Raw genomic sequence first — 18,619 nt, forward strand, 5'->3', positions numbered from 1 at the left:
TTCCCAGGACGGAATCCCCAATTTCCCAGGATAAAATCCCCAATTTCCCAGGATGGAATCCCCAATTTCCCAAGATAAAATCCCCAATTTCCCAGGATGGAATCCCCAATTTCCCAGGATAAAATCCCCAATTTTCCCAGGATGGAATCCCCAATTTCCCAGGATAAAATCCCCAATTTCCCAGGATAAAATCCCCAATTTCCCAGGATAAAATCCCCGTTTCCCGACTCACGTGGGCGTTGAGGGCGTCGTTGGCCTCGCGCTCCGAGAGCCCGCTGGTCAGAGAGGTGACGATGCCAACGCAGCGCTCCAGACGCTGGGAATGGGGCAAAACAGGGGGAAAATGAGAAAAACGGGGGCAAAGAAAATGGGGAAAAACGGGGGGAAATGGGGGGAAAAAAAGGAAGAAAAATGGAGGAAAAAGAGGAGGGAAAGTGGGGGAAAAAATGGAGGAAGAGTGGGGAAAAATGGGGGGAAAATGGCAAAAAGGGGGGGGAAGGGGGGGACAAAATGGGGGAAAAATGGGAAAAATAAGGGAAAATTGGGAAAAATGGAGGAAAAACTGGGGGAAAACAGAGGGAAGAATGGGGAAAAACCGGATGAAAAATGGGGAAAGACAGAGGAAAAATAGGGGAAAACCAGGGAAAAACTGAGAAAAAATGGGGAAAACAGAGGAGAAACGGGAAAAACGGGAATGGGGGGAAAACTGAGAAAAGTGGGGGAAAACAGGGGAGAAACTGGGGGAAAATGGGGGGGAAAATTGAGGAAAGCTGAGAAAAAAGTGGGGGGAAATGGGGGGGAGGCATTTTGGGGAAATTTTGGGGATTTTGAGCAATTTTGGGAGAATTTTGGACCAGGAGCATCCGCAGATCCCGGGAACCGTTCCCGCGCCCCCAGCCCGGTCCGGTGTCCCCCCGGTATCCCCGTTACCCCCGGTACCCCCCGGGATATCCCCGGGATATCCCCGTTACATCCCCGGTATCCCCGGTGTCCCCTGACCTCCTCCAGCTCATCCTTGGAGTCCAGCAGCGAGCTCACCAGCAGCTTCCCGGCCGCCGCCGCCCCCGCCTTGCCCTTGGCGAGCTCCATGGCCCGGGACGGGCGGCGGGAGGCGGCGGCCGCGGACGGTCCCCGGTGAGGGGAACGGGGGCGGAGCGGCCCCGGGGGCACCGCGCGGTCCCGGTACGGTCCCGGTGCGGTTCCGGTGTGGCCGTGCGGGGCTCGGGGAGCTGAGGGGAGCCCGGGCCGGGCCGGTCCCGCTGGGGCCGGGCCCGGTGAGGCGGCGGCGGCCGGAAGTTACCGGAGAGCGACGGGGGAGCTCGGCCGGAAGCGGAAGCGCCGCGCGGGAGGAAGTCCCGCCCTTCCCGCCTCCGCCGGCCAATGGGAGGGGAGGGATGGTTGTGAGTGACAGCTCGAGGGGCTGCGCCTGAGGGGCGGGGCATAGCGGCGGCTTGGCCAATGGGGAGGAGGGGGCGGGACCGGTGTATGAGGAGGCTCCGCCCACCCGCGAGTAGGGGGAAAGCCCCGGGAACCCCCGGGAGCCCCAAAATCACCGGGAACCCCCCGGGAACCTCCGAGGACCTCCCGGAACCCCGAAATCACGGGGAAACCGTCAGGAACCCTCCAAAAACCCTGAACTCACCGGGAACCCCCCCAGGAACCCACTGAGACCTCCGGGAACCCCCCCAGGAACTCCCCGGGAGCCCCGAACTCACCGGGGAACCCCGAACCCACCCGGCACCCTCCAGAAACCCCCAGAACCCCCCCAGGAACCTCCCGGCAACTTCGAACTCACCGGGGAACCCCCCCGGCAACCCCCCCAGGAACCCACCGGGAGCCCCTCGGGGACCCCCCAAAACCTCCCGGGACCCTCGGGAATCCACAGAAACCTCCATGAACCACCCGGGACCCTCGGGAACCCCTTGGGATCCCCCAGGACCCCCAAAACCCCCGGCAATCCCGAACCCCCCAACCCCTCCCAGGACCCCCGGGACCCCCCCCCACCCTCACCCCCACTCCCGCAGCCCCTCGGGGACCCCCTCATGGAGACCCCCGTGTGCATCCACAGCAGCTTTATTGCAAACGGGACCCCCCGGTGTTGGGGGGACACCCCCGGTGCCCCTCGGGGGGTGCAGGGGTCCGGGGGTGCCCCCAGCCCCCGTTCCTGGTCCCGGTGCAGATTTTGGGGTCACCCGCGGGTGCTGCTCCCCCCGCGCTCCCCCAGCAGCCAGTAGGTCCTGAGCTTGCCCTTGCCCTGGAGGGATTTGGGGGGACCCCCGAGTTTGGGGGGGACCCCGGCGGTTGGGGGGGATTGGGGGTCTGGGGGTACCCCGGGATTTGGGGTAAGGGGAGGATTTGGGGTACCCCGGGGGTTTGGGGTGCAGGGGGGATTTGGGGTACCGCAGCATTTGGGGGGGATTTGGGGGGACCCGGGGGTTTGGGGTGCAGGGGATTCCCCATTGGGGTGGCACTGGGGGGGTTTGGGGCAGTTTGGGGGGCTTTGGGGTTGGGTCAGTTTGGGGGTGTCAGGGCAGTTCTGGGGGTATCTGGGGCAGTTTGGGGTCTCAGGGCAGGCTGGGGTGGCTGGGGCAGTTCTGGGGGGTATCAGGGCACTTTTAGGGGAGTATTGTGGCACTTTTGGGGTCTCGGGGCAGTTTTGAGGTCTCAGAGCAGTCTGGGTGGGTTGGGGCAGTTCTGGGGGAGTATTCGGGCAGTCTGGGGGGGTTGGGGTACTTTTGGGTTCTCACAGGGCAGTTTAGGGCGGTATTGGGGTAGTTTTGGGGTTCGGGCCTCACCTTCATCTCCACGTCCCCCCTCAGCTCCAGCTCGAAGCCCCCGAACTCCTCCAGCACGGCCTTGGTGACCCCCGAGATGTGGATCTTCAGGGCTGGGGGGGGTGGCACCATCAGCACCCCGGGGTGTCCCCAAAGATGTCCCCAGGTGTCCCCAGGTGTCCCCAGGGTGTCCCCAGGTGTCCCCACCCCGCTCACCCTCCCCGTTGGACTCCATGCGTGACGCGGTGTTCACGGTGTCCCCGAACAGGCAGTACCGCGGCATCTTCAGCCCCACCACGCCCGCGCACACCGGGCCTGGGGACACACGGGCGTCACCCCGGAGGTGCCGCTGTCCTCCTGTGCCACCCCCGTGCCAGCCCTGCCCCCTCCCAGGAACCTGGGGGGTGCCCAGCCCCGTCCCCTCTGGCTGCGTCCCTGTCCCTGTCCCTGTCCCTGTCCCTGTCCCTGTCTCCGTATCCATCTCTGTCCCCGTCTCTGACCACGTTTCTCTTCCTGTCCCTGTTCCCGTTCCCATTCCCACCGGTGGGGATTCCCATCCCCATTCCCATTCCCGTTCCCATTTCCCATTCCCCATTCCCATTTCCCATTCCCATTTCCCATTCCCATTCCCATTCCCGTTCCCATTCCCATTCCCGTTTTCCCCATTCCCAATCCTGTTGTTCCCCACCGGTGTGGATGCCAATGCCCATTCCCGTTCCTATTCCCCATTCCCGTTCCCATTCCCCATTCCCACTCCCATTCCGGTTTTCCCCGTTCCCAATCCCGTTGCTCCCTACCGGTGTGGATGCCAATGCCCGTTCCCATTCCCCATTCCCCATTCCCATTCCCATTCCCCATTCCCGTTTTCCCGGTTCCCAATCCCATCCCCACCGGTGTGGATGCCAATGCCCGTTCCCATTCCCATTCCCATTCCCCATTCCCGTTCCCATTCCGGTTTCCCCGTTCCCAATCCCATCCCCACCGGTGTGGATGCCAATGCCCGTTCCTATTCCCATTCCCCATTCCCCATTCCCCATTCCCATTCCCATTCCCCATTCCCATTCCCATTCCCCATTCCGGTTTCCCGGTTCCCAATCCCATCCCCACCGGTCTGGATGCCAATGCCCATTCCTATTCCCATTCCCCATTCCCATTCCCATTCCCATTCCCATTCCCATTCTTGTTCCCGCTCCCATTCTGGTTTTCCCCGTTCCCAATCCCATCCCCACCGGTGTGGATGCCGATGCCTGTTCCCATTCCCATTTCCCATTCCCCATTCCCATTCCTGTTCCCAATCCTGTTGTTCCCCACCGGTGTGGATGCCAATGCCCGTTCCCATTTCCCGTTCCCCATTCCCATTCCCGTTACCCATTCCCATTCCCGTTCCCAGTCCCATCCCCACCAGTGTGGATGCCGATGCCCATTCCCGTTCCCAATCCCCATTCCCATTCCCATTCCCATTCCCATTCCCATTCCCATTCCCCATTCCCACTCCCATTCCGGTTTCCCCGTTCCCAATCCCATCCCCACCGGTGTGGATGCTGATGCCCGTTCCCATTCCCCATTCCCCATTCCCCATTCCCATTCCCATTTCCCATTCCCCATTCCCCATTCCCATTCCTGTTCCCAATCCCGTTGTTCCCCACCGGTGTGGATGCCAATGCCCGTTCCCATTTCCCGTTCCCCATTCCCATTCCCGTTCCCCATTCCCGTTCCCATTCCCCATTCCGGTTTCCCGGTTCCCGTTCCCATCCCCACCGGTGTGGATGCCGATGCCTGTTCCCATTCCCATTTCCCATTCCCCATTCCCATTCCCGTTCCCAATCCTGTTGTTCCCCACCGGTGTGGATGCCAATGCCTGTTCCCATTTCCCGTTCCCCATTCCCATTCCCGTTCCCAGTCCCATCCCCACCGGTGTGGATGCCGATGCCCATTCCTGTTCCCAATCCCCATTCCCATTCCCATTCCCCATTCCCCATTCCCACTCCCATTCCGGTTTCCCCGTTCCCAGTCCCATCCCCACTGGTGTGGATGCCGATGCCCGTTCCCATTCCCGTTCCCATTCCCATTCCCATTCCCCATTCCCATTCCTGTTCCCAATCCCGTTGTTCCCCACCGGTGTGGATACCAATGCCCATTCCCATTCCCCATTCCCCATTCCCCATTCCCGTTCCCCATTCCCGTTCCCATTCCCCATTCCGGTTTCCCGGTTCCCAGTCCCATCCCCACCAGTGTGGATGCCGATGCCTGTTCCCATTCCCATTTCCCATTCCCCATTCCCATTCCTGTTCCCAATCCTGTTGTTCCCCACCGGTGTGGATGCCGATGCCCGTTCCCATTTCCCGTTCCCCATTCCCATTCCCGTTCCCATTCCCGTTCCCATTCCCATTCCCCATTCCGGTTTCCCGGTTCCCGTTCCCATCCCCACCGGTGTGGATGCCGATGCGCAGCTCCAGCCGCTCCCGGGGCCGGTGGCGGATGCGGAAGGAGCGCACGGCGTCCAGCAGGGCCAGCGCCATCCGCGCCACCTCCCGCGCGTGCAGCTTCCCGTTGCGCACCGGCAGCCCCGACACCACCATGTACGCGTCCCCGATCGTCTCCACCTGCGCCGGGACAGCGCCGGGAATACCGGGAATTCCGCGGGGAACGGCCCCGGGAATTCCGCAGGGAACGGGAGGGAACAGCACCGGGAATTCCACAGGGAACGGGAGGGACCGGCCCCGGGAATTCTGCAGGGAACGGGAGGGAACAGCACCGGGAACTCCGCAGGGAACGGGAGGGAACAGCACCGGGAACTCCGCAGGGAACGGGAGGGACCGGCCCCGGGAATTCCACAGGGAATGGCCCCAGGAATTCCGCAGGGAATGGGAGGGACCAGACCCGGGAATTTCGCAGGGAACGGCCCCGGCCCCGCAGGACAACGGGACAAGCACCGGGAATCCCAGGAATTCCACAGGGAACGGCCCCCCCGGGAAGGGAGGGACCGGCCCCGGGACTGCCACAGGGAACGGCCCCACACGGGACAACGGGACAAGCACCGGGAATCCCGGGAATTCCACAAGGAACGGCCCCGGAATTCCGCGGGGAACGGCCACACGGGACAACAACAGGAATTCCGGGAATTCCACGAGGAACGGGAGGGACCAGCCCCCGGAATTCCACAGGGAACGGCCCCCGGGAATTCCGCGGGGAACGGCCCCCGCAGGACAACGGGACAAGCGCCGCGAATACCGGGAATTCCACAGGGAACGGCCCCGGAGAGGGGAGGGACCAGCCCGGGGGTGTCCCGGGAACACCTCGAGGTGGCACCAGGGGCTGGGCACGGGTTGGGCTCCATGGGCTGGGGGCCTTTTCCTACTGCAGTGGTCCTGGGATTCTGGGATTTGGGGATTCTGTTATGCTTGGATTCTGTAATTCTGGGGATTTGGGGTATTGGGATTCTGGGATTTTGGGATACTGGGGTTCTGGGATGTTTGGATTCTGGAATATTGGAATTACAGGAAACTGGATCTCTGGAACTCTTGGGTTCTGGGATTTTGTGATCTTGGAATTCCCTGATCCTGTCCCTGCCTGTCCCTAAATGTCCCCAAGGTGTCCCCAAGGCGTCCCCCTCACCTTGTAGACATCGAAGTTGTCAATGATGCCATCAAAGTTGTTGAGCACGTCCAACACATCCCTGTGTGTCCCTACCTGTCCCTAAACGTCCCCAAATGTTCCTAAATGTCCCCAAGGTGTCCCCAAATGTCCCCCCAGGTGTCCCCAAGGTGTCCCACCCATCTTGTAGACACCAAAGTTGTCGACGATGGCGTCGAAGTCGTTGAGCACGTCCAACATTGAGCGTGTTGAGCGTGTCCCTACCTGTCCCTAAATGTCCCCAAGGTGTCCCCAGGGTGTCCCCCTCACCTTGTAGACGTCGAAGTTGTCGATGATGGCGTCGAAGCAGGTGTAGAGGTCGTTGAGCAGCGTCACCACCTGCATGGGGGTGCTCTGCGCCGAGAGCGCCGTGAAGCCCACGATGTCGCTGAAGTAGATGGTGACGCTGTCGAACGCCTCCGCCTGCACCGTCTCCCCCCTCTTGAGCTGCTCCGCCACCGAGCTGGGGACAGCGGGGCCGGGTCAGGGCGGGCACCACCCCCCGGCGCCCCCCAGGCGCCCCCCAGGACCCTCTGGAGCTCACTGGGGCAGGATCTGGTAGAGCAGAGCCTCGGCCTTGCGCTTCTCCTCCAGGTAGGCCTGGGTGCGCTCCTCCACCAGCTCCTCCAGGTTGTTGGCGTACTGCTCCATGCGGGACAGCAGGTTGTCCAGGATGTTGGTGCTGCTCTCCCTGCGGGACGGGCTCACCTCGCACCTGGGGACCCTCTTTGGGGCTCACCTCACACCTGGGCACCCTCTTTGGGGCTCACCTCACACCTGGGGACCCTTTTTGGAGGTCATTTCCTGCTCAGGGACTCTTTTTGGGGGTCACCTCCCACCCACAGACTCTTTTTGAAGGTTACCTCCCATCTGCGGACTCTTTTTAGGGGTCATCTTCCATCTGGGGATCCTTCTCAGGGGTCACCTCCCACCTGGGGACTCTTTTCGGGGGTCATCTCCTACTCACAGACCCTTTTTGGAGCTCACCTCCCACCCATGGACCCTTATTTGGGGTCACATCCCACATGGGGACTCTTTTTGGGGGTCAACTCCCACCCATGGACCCTTATTTGGGGTCACCTCCTGCCCACAAACCCTTCTCAGGGGTCACTTCCCACCCATGGACCCTTCCTTGGGGGTCACCTCCCACCCATGTTCTCTTTTTGGGGGTCACCTCACACCTCAAAATTCTCTCTGGATGTCACCACCCACCCAGGGACGCTTCCTTGGTGTCACCACCCACCCAGGGACCCTCTCTGTGGGTCCCCCCCGGCCCGCGGGTGGGGGTCCATGGTGGCACCTGTTGAACTTGCGGAGCTGGACCTTGATCTGGTTGAAGTCGGGGCGCTCCAGGACGTCCTCGGCCCAGCAGTGCTGCATCAGCTGCCCCAGCTCCTCCAGGTGGCACCCGACGTTGGCCGAGGGCCGGAAGCTCGGCCGCTCGCCGCTCTTCACCCGCTCGATGATCTCTGCGGGGACGGGCACCCGTCACCCACCGGGGCTCGCCAGAGGGTCCAGGAACCCAGCCAGGGGTCCAAGAACCCATCCGTGGGTCCAAAAACTCATCCGTGGGTCCAAGAACCCATCTGAGGGTCCAAAAACTCATCTGTGGGTCCAAAATCCTATTGGCCAGTCCAGGAAGTCATCAGAAGGTCCCAGAACCCATCAATGGGTCCAAACACCCATTGGCCAGTTCAGTAACTCATCAGAGGGTCCAAGAACCCATCAACGGGTCCAAAAATCCATTGGCCAGTCCAATAACTCAGCAGCAGGTCCAAGAACCCATCCATGGGTCCAAAACCACATCTGTGGGTCCAAAAACTCATCCGTGGGTCCAAAAGCCCATTGGCCAGTCCAGTAGCTCATCACCAGCTCCAAGAACCCATCAACGGTTCCAGCCTCCCACCAAAACATCCAAGAATGGATCAATGGATCATCCAAAAACCCATCAATGGTTCCAGCCCATCAATGGATGATCCAAGAACCCATCAATGGTTCCAGCCCATCAATGGATGATCCAAGAACCCATCAATGGTTCCAGCCCATCAATGGATGATCCAAGAACCCACCAATGGTTCCAACCCATCAATGGATGATCCAAGAACCCACCAGTGGTTCCAGCCCATCAATGGATCATCCAAGAACCCATCAGTGGTTCCAACCCATCAATGGATGATCCAAGAACCCATCAGTGGTTCCAACCCATCAATGGATGATCCAAGAACCCACCAATGGTTCCAGCCCATCAATGGATCATCCAAGAACCCACCAATGGTTCCAGCCTACCATTTGGTAGGTTCCACCTACCAAAACATCCAAGAACGGATCAAGGGATCACCCAAGAACCCATCAGTGGTTCCACCACATCCAAGAATGGATCAACGGATCATCCAAGAATGGCTCACCCAAGAACCCATCAACACTTCCGACCACCCAGACCCCCCCATCCTCTCTGGCCACCCCCTCCCGTGTCCCCGCTGACCTTTGGGGCTGAGCTCCATGCCCTCCACGTAGAAGACGCCGCAGCGCAGCGCGATCTCCTGCAGGATGATGCCGAAGCTGTAGACGTCGCCCTTCTGCGTGCCCCGCGCCGGCGGCTCCTCCATGCGCAGCAGCTCCGGCGCCGTCCACAGCTTCTCTGCGGCACCGGGGACCCCGTCAGGTCAGCCCAGGGGACGCTCTGGGGACGCTTTTTGTTGGGGGGGACGCTTTGGGGTCTCACTGGCGAAGAGCGCGTGGGTGTCGCCGTCGCCGTCGGGCGCCGCGCGGAAGCTCTCCAGGCCGTAGTCGGTGATCTTGAGCACGAAGCGCGAGTCCACCACGCAGTTGGAGGACTTGAGGTTGCCGTGGGACACAATGACCCCGTTGTGCAGGAACTGCATCCCCTGGGAGGGGGCACGGGGATGTTGGGCACGGCCGGGGAGCCAGATGTGGGGTGGGGACCCCTTTGGGATGGGGGATTTCTATGGGGTGGGGACCCCCTTGGGGTGGGGGAGAGATGTGGGGTGGGGGAGAGATGTGGGGTGGGGGAGAGATGTGGGATGGGGGAAACATGTGGGATATGGGATTTCTGTGGGATGGGGGAGATCTGTGGGGTGGGGGATGCCCATGGGATGGGGATTGCTGTGGGGTGGAGGATTTCTATGGGATGGGGGACCCCTGTGGAATGGGGGATTCCTTTGGGATAGGGGGGTTCCTATGGGATGGGGGAGAGCTGTGGGATGGGGGTTCCTGTAGGACAGAGAGGATTCCTATGGGATGGGGGTTCCTGTGGGATATGGGATTTCTGTGGGATGGGGGATTTCTATGGAATGGGGGATTCCTGTGGGATATGGGATATCTGTGGGATGAGGGATCCCAGTGGAATGGGGGATCCTGTGGGATGGGAACCCCCGGAACGTCACCGGTACCTTGACGATGTCGTTGGTGAGGGAGTAGCGGAACATCCAGTCCAGGGTGATGCTCTCGTTCTCCAGGATGTCCTGGGGACACGGGGGATGAGGGGCGGGCCCGGGACGGGGGTCCCGTTCCTGGTGCAGCCCCGAGAGGGTCCCAGGAGGCTCCCGGTCCCGGTCCCAGTCCAGGTCAGCCCCGGGAGGCTCCCAGAGGGTCCCAGTCCCATCCTGGGCCTGTTGTACCCCCGGAGGCCCCTGGTCCCATCCCGGTCCCATCCCGGTCCCATTCCGGTCCCATCCCGGTCCCATCCCAGTCCCATCCCGATCCTGGTGCAGCCCCGGCAGCTCCCGGTCCCATCCCAGGCCCTCCCAGCCCCGGTGCAGCCCGGGAGGCTCCTGGCGCCGGTTCCGGTGCAGCCCCGGAGGCTCCCGGTGCCCTCCCGGTCCGGTGCCGGTGCCGGTACCTGCAGGCTGCCCCGCGGGCAGTACTCGGTCAGGATGCAGATGTTGGGCGGGTCGGTGCAGGCCCCGATGAACCGCGTCAGGTGCTCGTTCTGCACATCCCGCATCTACCGGGGACACCGGGGCGTGGGCGGGGAGGTCCCGTCGTGTGTCCCCCCCCCGGTGCCCGGTGCCACCCCCGGTTTTCACGTACGTGTTTCAGCTCGAACAGCACCTTGCGGGTCAGCTCGATGCGTTTGCGGTTCACGTGCTTCACGGCCACCAGGTTACCCTGCGGGGACACCGGGGGTGGGGACACGGTGACACCGGGGGTGGGGACACGGTGGGGAGGGTCCCCCCGGTGTCCCCCCCCCTCCCCGTACCTTGTAGTAGGCGGTCTTGGCGTACACCTGGAGCTGCCCCTCGGCCGTCAGCAGCGAGCCGTAGTTGGAGCCCCGCTGTACCGGGGGCGGGGGGGTGAGAACGGGAACCAACCCCGAGGCTCCCAGAGACACCCCCGGAGGGGATGGGGGGGCCCCGGTCCCCAAAATCCCGGTCCCGGGGCAGTGGGGTGACCCCGATCCCCAAAATCCCCGGTCCCTCTGGTCCCGGTCGCCCCGGTGCCCCCGCTCCTCCCAGTCCCCATTCTCTCCCTGCTCCCGGTCCCCGTTCTCCCCCCCGTTTCCCCCCGTTCCCCACCAGGGACAGGCTCAGTTTGCTGCCCCGGTTCCCCCGGTCCCGGTTCCCCCCGTTCCCCCCAGTTCCCCCCGTTCCCCACCAGGGACAGGCTCAGTTTGCTGCCCCCGCTCCCCCCGTTTCCCCCCCGTTTCCCCCCGTTCCCCACCAGGGACAGGCTCAGTTTGCTGCCCCGTTTCCCCCCCGTTCCCCCCGTTCCCCACCAGGGACAGGGTCAGTTTGCTGCCCGCGCTCCTCAGGTGTTTCTCCAGGCTGCTCATCTGCAGATCCTCCCAGCGCACCCTCCACAGCTCTGCCGCCAGCTCCTTCTCCAGCTGCAGCTTCCTGCACCCGGGGGGGCTCCATGAGACCCCTCCCCAGACCCCCCAGACCCCCCAGACCCCCCAGACCCCTCCCCAGACCTGCAGATGAAGAAGGAGGTGACAGTGATGGCCATGAGCATCAGGCTGACCACCAGCGACAGCACCTCCAGCGTGGACAGCGAGGCTGTGAGGACAGCAAGGGGCGGTCAGGACCCGATCTGGGGGTCGGGCGGGGGTCTCAGGGCTCTGACCCCCCCCTCACCTTTGCGGCACCGCGGGTCGGTGCCCTCGAAGCCGCAGGGAGGGACATCGGGTGGCACCGAGTTCCCCGGCCAGTGGAAATCCCTGCCCGGAACCATCTGGATCTCCTTGGTGGTGCCGTTGTAGTTGGCCACGATCTTTGGGGGGGGGGGGGGGGGGGTGAGGAATGGGTGGGGGGAAGCCCCCAGACCCCTCCCCAGGTCCGGACACCCCCCTCGGGTCCGGGGCTCACCTGGAATTCACCCAGCTCGGGGTCCATGTCCCACAGGGAGTAGTCGCTCTCACGGTCGCCCTGCTCGTCGATCTTCAGGAAGCCGGTGACACCTGGGGAGGGGGCGTGAGGGGCTGGGGGGACCCTCAAAGGGGGGGTTCGGTCCCCAAAATCTCACCTGAAGTGGAGCTGGGGGGGGGGAATGGGATGCGACACCGGGCTGGGAGGGTGAGGGGCTGGGGGGGCCTTCAGAGGGGCTCTGAGCCCCAAAATCTCACCCTGGGAATGGGGCTGGGGGGGCTTTGATCCCCAAAATCTCACCCTGGGAATGGGGCTGGGGGGGGCTTTGAGCCCCAAAATCTCACCCTGGGAATGGGGCTGGGGGGGCTCTGAACCCCAAAATCTCATCCTGGGAATGGGGCTGGGGGGGCTTTGATCCCCAAAATCTCACCTGGGAATGGGGCTGGGGGGGGCTCTGAACCCCAAAATCTCACCTGGGAATGGGGCTGGGGAGGCTTTGAGCCCCAAAATCTCACCTGGGAATGGGGCTGGGGGGGCTTTGATCCCCAAAATCTCACCGGGGAGTGGGGCTGGGGAGGCTTTGATCCCCAAAATCTCACCGGGGAGGGGCCAGGGAGGGGCCAGGAAGGGTCCGGGAGGGGTCGGGGAAGGTCCGGGAGGGTCTGGGCAGGTCCGGGAGGGTTCGGGGAAGGTTCGGGCGGGGCCAGGAGGGTTCGGGCGGGGCCGGGAGGGTCCGGGAGGGTTCGGGGAAGGTCCGGGCGGGGCCGGGTGGGTCCGGGCAGGGTCGGGTCGGGTCTCACCATAGAAGGTTCGGTTCCACATCTGGCGGGTGATGGCCGAGGCGTCGCTGACGGAGCCGCCCCGCTCCAGGGTCTCGTTGAGCGCCTGGGCGTAGAGCAGGACCCCGTCGTGGAAGGCGGCGGCGATGAAATTCATCTGGGGACACGGAATTAATTAATTCATCTGGGGACACGGAATTAATTAATTCATGTTGGGACATGGAATTAATTCATGTTGGGACACGAAATTCATCTGGGGACGTGAAATTCTTCTAGGGGAATGAAATTCTTCTGGGGACACCAAATTCATCGGAACACGGAATTCTTCTGGGGACACGAAATTCATGCTGGGACATGAAATTCATCTGGGGCCACAGTGACAGCTCGGGGGGACAGGGCACAGCTGAAAACCCCCATGCCCAGACCCATCCCGTGTGCCCCAGCAACTCCAGCTTGGTGCTGTGTCCCCATGCGCCCTCCCGGTGTCCCCGTGTCCCTGCCCGGTGTCCCCGCCTGGTGTCCCCCCAGTGTCCCATTGTCCCCCGGTGTCCCCGGTGTCCCCTGCCTCACCAGCCCGTCCTGCAGGGAGCTGTTGAATCTCTCTCTGGCCTCGCGGTGCAGCCGCTGCAGGAACGGTCGGTACTCGGCGTTCTGCGGCTCCGCGTAGGTGATGATGGTCACGGCCTGCGGGGACCGGCCCCAGGGGCTGGGCACACCTGGGCGTGTCCCTGTGCCCACCTGGGCGTGTCCCCGTGCCCACCTGGGCGTGTCCCCGTGCCCACCTGGTGCCATCTGTGCCCACCTGGGGATGTCCCCGTGCCCACCTGGTGCCATCTGTGCCCACCTGGTGCCATCTGTGCCCACCTGTCCCGTCCCTGCTCACCTGGCCATGTCCCCGTGCCCACCTGGTGCCATCTGTGCCCACCTGGGCGTGTGGGGATGGGAGGTGGACAAGGAGATGGGGACAGGACCTGCCCACCTGTCCGTGCCCCCTGCCCACCTGTCCATGTTCCTGCTCACCTGGGTGTGTCCCTGTGCCCACCTGGCCGTGTCCCTGCACACCTGGACATTTCCCTGCCCGCCTGGGGCCATCTGCGCCCACCTGGCTGTGTCCCCATGCCCACCTTGCTGTGTCCCCGTGCCCCCCTGTCCCTGTCCCTACCCACCTGTCCGTGCCCCCTGCCCGCCTGGCTTTGTCCCCGTGCCCACCTCAGGCCATCTGTGCCCACCTGTCCATTTCCCTGCCCCCCTGCCCGTGTCGGTGCCCCCCTGTCGGTGCCCCCCGCTCACCTGGAACGCGCGGCGGGCGCGGGCGTCGTTGCTGTCCCCGCGTTTCCAGGGCCTCTGGGGCTCGGGGAATTCGCGGCCCTGCAGGCTCGCCCCGAAGGTGTCGATGTAGAAAAAGGCGAAATCGCCGCCCGTGAGCCCCGCGCGCTCCGCCTGCAGCAGCAGCGCCCGCAGCGTGTCCGGGGCGCAGCACAGGTACACGACTGCGGGGGGACACGGGGACTGAGGGGGGACAGCGCCGGGACCCCGCCCAAAGACAGCGCCGGGACCCCCGCCCAAATCACGGGGGGCACCGGGTTATTGGGGGACACAGCACCGAGACCCCCGCCCAAAGACAGCACCGAGACCCCCACCCACATCATGGGGGTCCCGGGTTATTGGGGGACACAGCACCGAGACCCCCGCCCAAAGACAGCACCGAGACCCCCGCCCAAAGACAGCGCCGGGACGCCCGCCCAAATCACGGGGGGCACCGGGTTATTGGGGCACACAGCACCGAGACCCCCGCCCAATCCTGGGGTCCCTGATTGTTGTGTGACACAGCCTTTGGGGTGGGGACAGCCCCAAGACCCCCACCCCCATCATGGGGGTCTGTGGTTACTGTCTGACACAGCCCCGAGACCCCTGCCCCACATCCCTGGGGGGTCTCTGGTTATTGGGTGACACGGACCTTGGGAGGGACAGCACTGAGACCCCCACCCAAATCATGGAGGTTATTGTGTGACACAGCCCCGAGACCCCCAACCCAAATCCCGGGGGTCCCGGGTCACTGTGTGACATGGCACTTGGAGCAGGGACCCCCCGAGACCCCCAACCCAATCCCGGGGGTCCCTGGTTGTTCTGTGACACAGCCCTGAGACCCCCAACCCAATCCCGGGGGTCCCTGGTTGTTCTGTGACACAGCCCTGAGACCCCCGCGGACCCCAGCCCCACTCCCGGGGTCCCCCCGTCCGTTGCGTGCCGCGGGAGCGCCCGCGGTGCCTCCGGGGCGGGGGTCCCGACCCCGCTGCCGCCCCCCCCGTGCCCTGCCCGGCGCTGCCCCGGGCGCCAGCCCCGGTGCCGGTTTCCTGTTTTCCCGACTCCGTTTCCTCCTCCCCGCGGCCCTGATGGATTCCCGGCGACTCCGTGACCCCGGGGGCCCCTCCGGCCGTGCCCACCCCCGGGGACCCGAAATTCACCCCCGAGGCTGAGCCCCCACCGAGCAACCGCGGGATCCCGGGGCTCCCGGTGCCCCCCGGTGCCTCCCGGTGCCCCCCGGTGCCCCCGGGGCTGGTGACAACGCCCGGAGATTGGGGGGGACACGGGGTGGGTGGGGAGGGGTCCAGGGGGTGCCAGGGTCAGGGTGGGGCAGGGGCAGCGTGGGGGGGGTGGGAGATGCGGGAACGGGGGTGGGGGGGGCTGTGGACAGGTGTGGACAGCCATGAACAGCCATGGACAAGCATGGACAGGCATGGACAGGCATGAACAGCCATGGACAACCACGGACAGGCATGGACAGGCATGGACAGGCATGGACAACCATGGACAACCATGGACAGGCATGAACAACCATGGAAAACCGTGTACAGCCATGAAAAAACATAAGCAACCATGTACAGGCATGAAAAACCATGTACAGGCATCAACAACCATGAACAGCCATGAACAACCATGAAAAACTATGGACAATCACGGACAGGCATGAACAACCATGAACAGCCATGAAAAACCATGAACAACCACGAACAGGCATGAACAACTGTGTACAACCATGAACAACCATAAACAGCCACGAACAGTCATGCACAAGCATGAACAACCATAAACAACCATAAACAACCATGAACAGCCATGAACAGTCATGTACAGGCATGAACAACCGTGTGCTGCCATGAACAACCGTGTACAGGCGCGAACAACCATAAACAACCATGAATAACCATGAACAGCCATGTACAGGCATGAACAGCCATGAACAGCCATGTATAGTCATGTACAGGCATGAACAACCATAAACAACCACGAATAACCATGAACAGCCATGTACTGCCATGAACAGCCATGTTCAGCTGTGTGCAGCTGTGCACAAGCATGAACAGCCATGAACAGCCGTGTACAGGCACACACAGCCATGAACAGCCATGAACAGCCGTGTACAGGCATGCACAGCCATGAACAGCCATGAACAGCCGTGCACAGGCACGCACAGCCATGAACAGCCGTGAACAGCCGTGCACACCCACCAAACCCCGCGCAGAGCCCTGCACAGCCCCGTCTGCCCACGGAAACCTCAGCACAGCCGTAAATAACCCCGGGATCCCCGCGCGAGACCGGGCACAGCCGTGTCTGCCACCCGTGAGCACCCACAAACAGCCCTGAAACCCCCCCATGAGGCCGGGCACAGCTGGGCACAGCTGCAGACACCCCTGTACAGCTGTGCCCAGCTGTGTCAGCCGCCCATGGACACCCGTGAACCCCCCGTGAGGCCGGGCACAGCCGGGCACAGCCGGGCACGGCCGTGAGCACCCCCGTAAAGTTGGGCACAGCCATGTATGGCCATGAACACCCCGGGCACAGCGTGCCAAGCCTGGCACAGCCACGGGCACCGCTGTGGGGCCGGGCACTCCCGTGTGGGGCCGGGTACTCCTGTGTGGGGCCGGGCACTCCTGTGTGGGGCCGGGCACTCCCATATGGGGCCGGGCACTCCTGTGTGGGGCTGTGCCCTCCTGTATGGGGCCGGGCACTCCTGTGTGGGGCTGGGCACTCCTGTGTGGGGCTGGGCACTCCTGTGTAGGGCCGTGTACACCCCAGTAGGGCTGGGCACTCGTCTATGGGGCTGTGCACTCCTCTATGGGGCTGGGCACAGCCGTGTAGGGCTGGGCACTCCTGTGTAGGGCTGGGCACTCCCATATGGGGCCGGGCACTCCTGTGTAGGGCCGTGTACACCCCAGTAGGGCTGGGCACTCCTCTACGGGGCTGGGCACAGCCGTGTAGGGCTGGGCACTCCTATATGGGGCTCTGCACTCCCATATGGGGCCGATCACTCCTCTATGGGGCTGTGCCCTCCTGTGTGGGGCTGTTCACACCCCAGTGAGGCCGGACACTCCCCCATGGGGCTGTGAACTCCTCTATGGGGCCGTGCACTCCTATATGGGGCTCTGTACTCCTCTATGGGGCCGTGCACTCCTACATGGGGCTCTGTACTCCTCTATGGGGCTGTGCCCTCCTGTGTGGGGCTGGGCACTCCCTTGTAGGGTTGCGTACTCCTCTATGGGGCCGTGCACTCCTCTATGGGGCTGTGCACTCCTCTATGGGGCCGATCACTCCTCCATAGGGCTCTGAACTCCTCTATGGGGCCGGACACACCCCAGTGGCGCCGCACACCGCCCTACCCCGCTCCCCCCGCCCCGCCCACCCCATCCCCTCTCCCCGCACTCACTGCGCCCCTTCGCCTTGATCTCCTGGATGATGAAGGAGAAGTTGCCGCCGTCTCGGAACACCACGTCCATGACCGTGAGGTTGCGCAGGGTGGGCAGCTGCACGTACAGACCCTCGGCGGCGAAATAATAGGGCCGGTCCCCCGCCGCTTCGTCCCAGTACACCAGCAGCGCCCGCCGCGTCCAGTTGAAGCGCCGGTGCAGCTGCACTCCCAGTTCGCCCAGTTTGCGGTGGCTGGGACCGGCCCGGGTGGTCAAACCGAACTCCTCGCTCTTGTCGTCGAATCCGTGAGCCTCGGCCCCCGCCGTGACCAGCGGCAGCTGCCAGTGCCCGGTGAACCGAGCCACCGGAGCGGCCGAATAGACGCAGCCCGGCCCTAGGAACGCCGCGGGGCGATGGGCGAGCCACAGGTCCACGGCCACGAGCGGCGCGGCCATTTCGGAGCAGACCCCGTGGCGATCCTCGCTGTCGCCGAACACCCAGCGCACGGTGAAGCCGGGCAGGAGATCCCGCCGGGAATTCACGGCGGCCGCGGCCAAGCTGACGGCGGGACCCACGCGCGGCCAAGCCCACGGGTAGGTGAGGTTGCGGCGGGGCAGAACCACGGCCAGGGTCAGCGGGACCACCGGGGCCGCCGCCGCCGCCGCCACCGGGAGCGGGGCCAGCAGCGGGGCCAGCAGCGGGGCCAGCACCGCCAGCATCGCCCACGGACCGAGAGTGGCGTCCGCGACCCCCCCGCGGCGGGGCTGAGCCCTGGCTCGCCCCCCCCACTGGTGACACAAAGGGCCGTTATCATTAACTCCTTCCTGCCCGTTCCCCCCCCGCCCCGCGGCATTCCAGCCGGGATGGGCGGCGGATGGGGCCGCCCGATGGGGGGTGGGGACGCTCCCACCCGTGGGATGTGTCGGGATCTGTCCCGCTCCGGTCTCACCGGTCGTCAGCGCCCAGGTCACGCGTGGGGCGCTGAGACCCGAGAAACTCCTTAGGGTGCGGGGACATCGCGACCCACGGAGCCCGCGCTGTCCCCACGCAGCTCCGGAGGCTTCGCGCGGCCCTGGGAGGCCCGGGGGGGCTCGGACACCTCTGGCCCCGCAGCTCCGTGGGAGGTTCTGCCCCGCGGAGGGGTCACGGCAGCCCCACGGCAGTAGGGGGGGGACTCTGGAGGTGACACTCGGGGGTTGAGCGGCACTGGCAGCGCTCGGGGGACACGGGCAGAGGTTGGGGACACACACGGGGGGACGCGCTTGATTGCGGGGACGCGCGCAATGGTCCGGCCGCGTCCGGGTTATCGGTGTCACGGGTGGGGCGACACCCGTGCACCCGTGACACCGATAACCCCACGCTGCTGCCGGCTCGCCAGCAGGCGAGACAAGCCTGGGCAAGCATCGGGAAAGCGTTAAGA

At 64.1% G+C, this 18,619-nt stretch overlaps 2 protein-coding genes across 3 annotated transcripts in view; both read right to left on the reverse strand.

The window, feature by feature from the left end:
* Positions 1-1,346, reverse strand: part of INTS3 (integrator complex subunit 3) — a 37,547-nt gene extending 36,201 nt beyond the window's left edge. The window contains exons 1-2 of one of the 2 annotated variants that reach the window (XM_071417486.1): positions 1,000-1,341; positions 233-316 (exon numbers count right to left, since the gene is read on the reverse strand). In XM_071417486.1, coding sequence (XP_071273587.1) covers positions 233-316; positions 1,000-1,089 — 174 coding nt within the window. In that variant the 5' untranslated portion in view covers positions 1,090-1,341. Of the gene's footprint in view, positions 1-232; positions 317-999 lie in introns of both variants that reach the window. The other variant, XM_071417487.1, reaches the window with a different exon arrangement.
* Positions 1,347-2,057: 711 nt separating this feature from the next.
* On the reverse strand, positions 2,058-17,938 carry NPR1 (natriuretic peptide receptor 1). Its single transcript, XM_071417485.1, has 21 exons — positions 17,219-17,938; positions 13,804-14,003; positions 13,084-13,197; positions 12,535-12,670; positions 11,735-11,826; positions 11,504-11,639; positions 11,341-11,425; positions 11,143-11,263; positions 10,627-10,701; positions 10,458-10,535; positions 10,267-10,371; positions 9,818-9,889; positions 9,130-9,292; positions 8,890-9,045; positions 7,708-7,876; positions 6,952-7,098; positions 6,678-6,870; positions 5,203-5,377; positions 2,991-3,089; positions 2,796-2,887; positions 2,058-2,254 (listed from the first exon to the last, which is right to left on the reverse strand). Exons 1-21 carry the CDS (start codon positions 17,916-17,918, stop codon positions 2,189-2,191), a joined length of 3,174 nt encoding a protein of 1,057 aa, XP_071273586.1. The 5' UTR covers positions 17,919-17,938; the 3' UTR covers positions 2,058-2,188.
* Between the last annotated feature and the right edge of the window lie 681 nt (positions 17,939-18,619).

Source organism: Agelaius tricolor, unplaced genomic scaffold, assembly GCF_023055355.1.
Source record: "Agelaius tricolor isolate 1412-34295 unplaced genomic scaffold, bAgeTri1.0.p SCAF_69, whole genome shotgun sequence".
Classification (NCBI taxonomy): Eukaryota; Metazoa; Chordata; class Aves; order Passeriformes; family Icteridae; genus Agelaius; species Agelaius tricolor.

What these genes read in the sequence shown, in the direction of transcription:
- NPR1 (XM_071417485.1), bottom strand. Translation starts at nt 17,918, where the DNA reads ATGCTGGCGGTGCTGGCCCCGCTGCTGGCCCCGCTGCTGGCCCCGCTC. An exon ending in CGACCCGCGGTGCCGCAAAG is followed by an intron (nt 11,426 to 11,503) that starts GTGAGGGGGGGG and finishes CTGTCCTCACAG; the next exon opens with CCTCGCTGTCCACGCTGGAG. An exon ending in CAGCTCCGCAAGTTCAACAG is followed by an intron (nt 7,099 to 7,707) that starts GTGCCACCATGG and finishes CCCGTCCCGCAG; the next exon opens with GGAGAGCAGCACCAACATCC.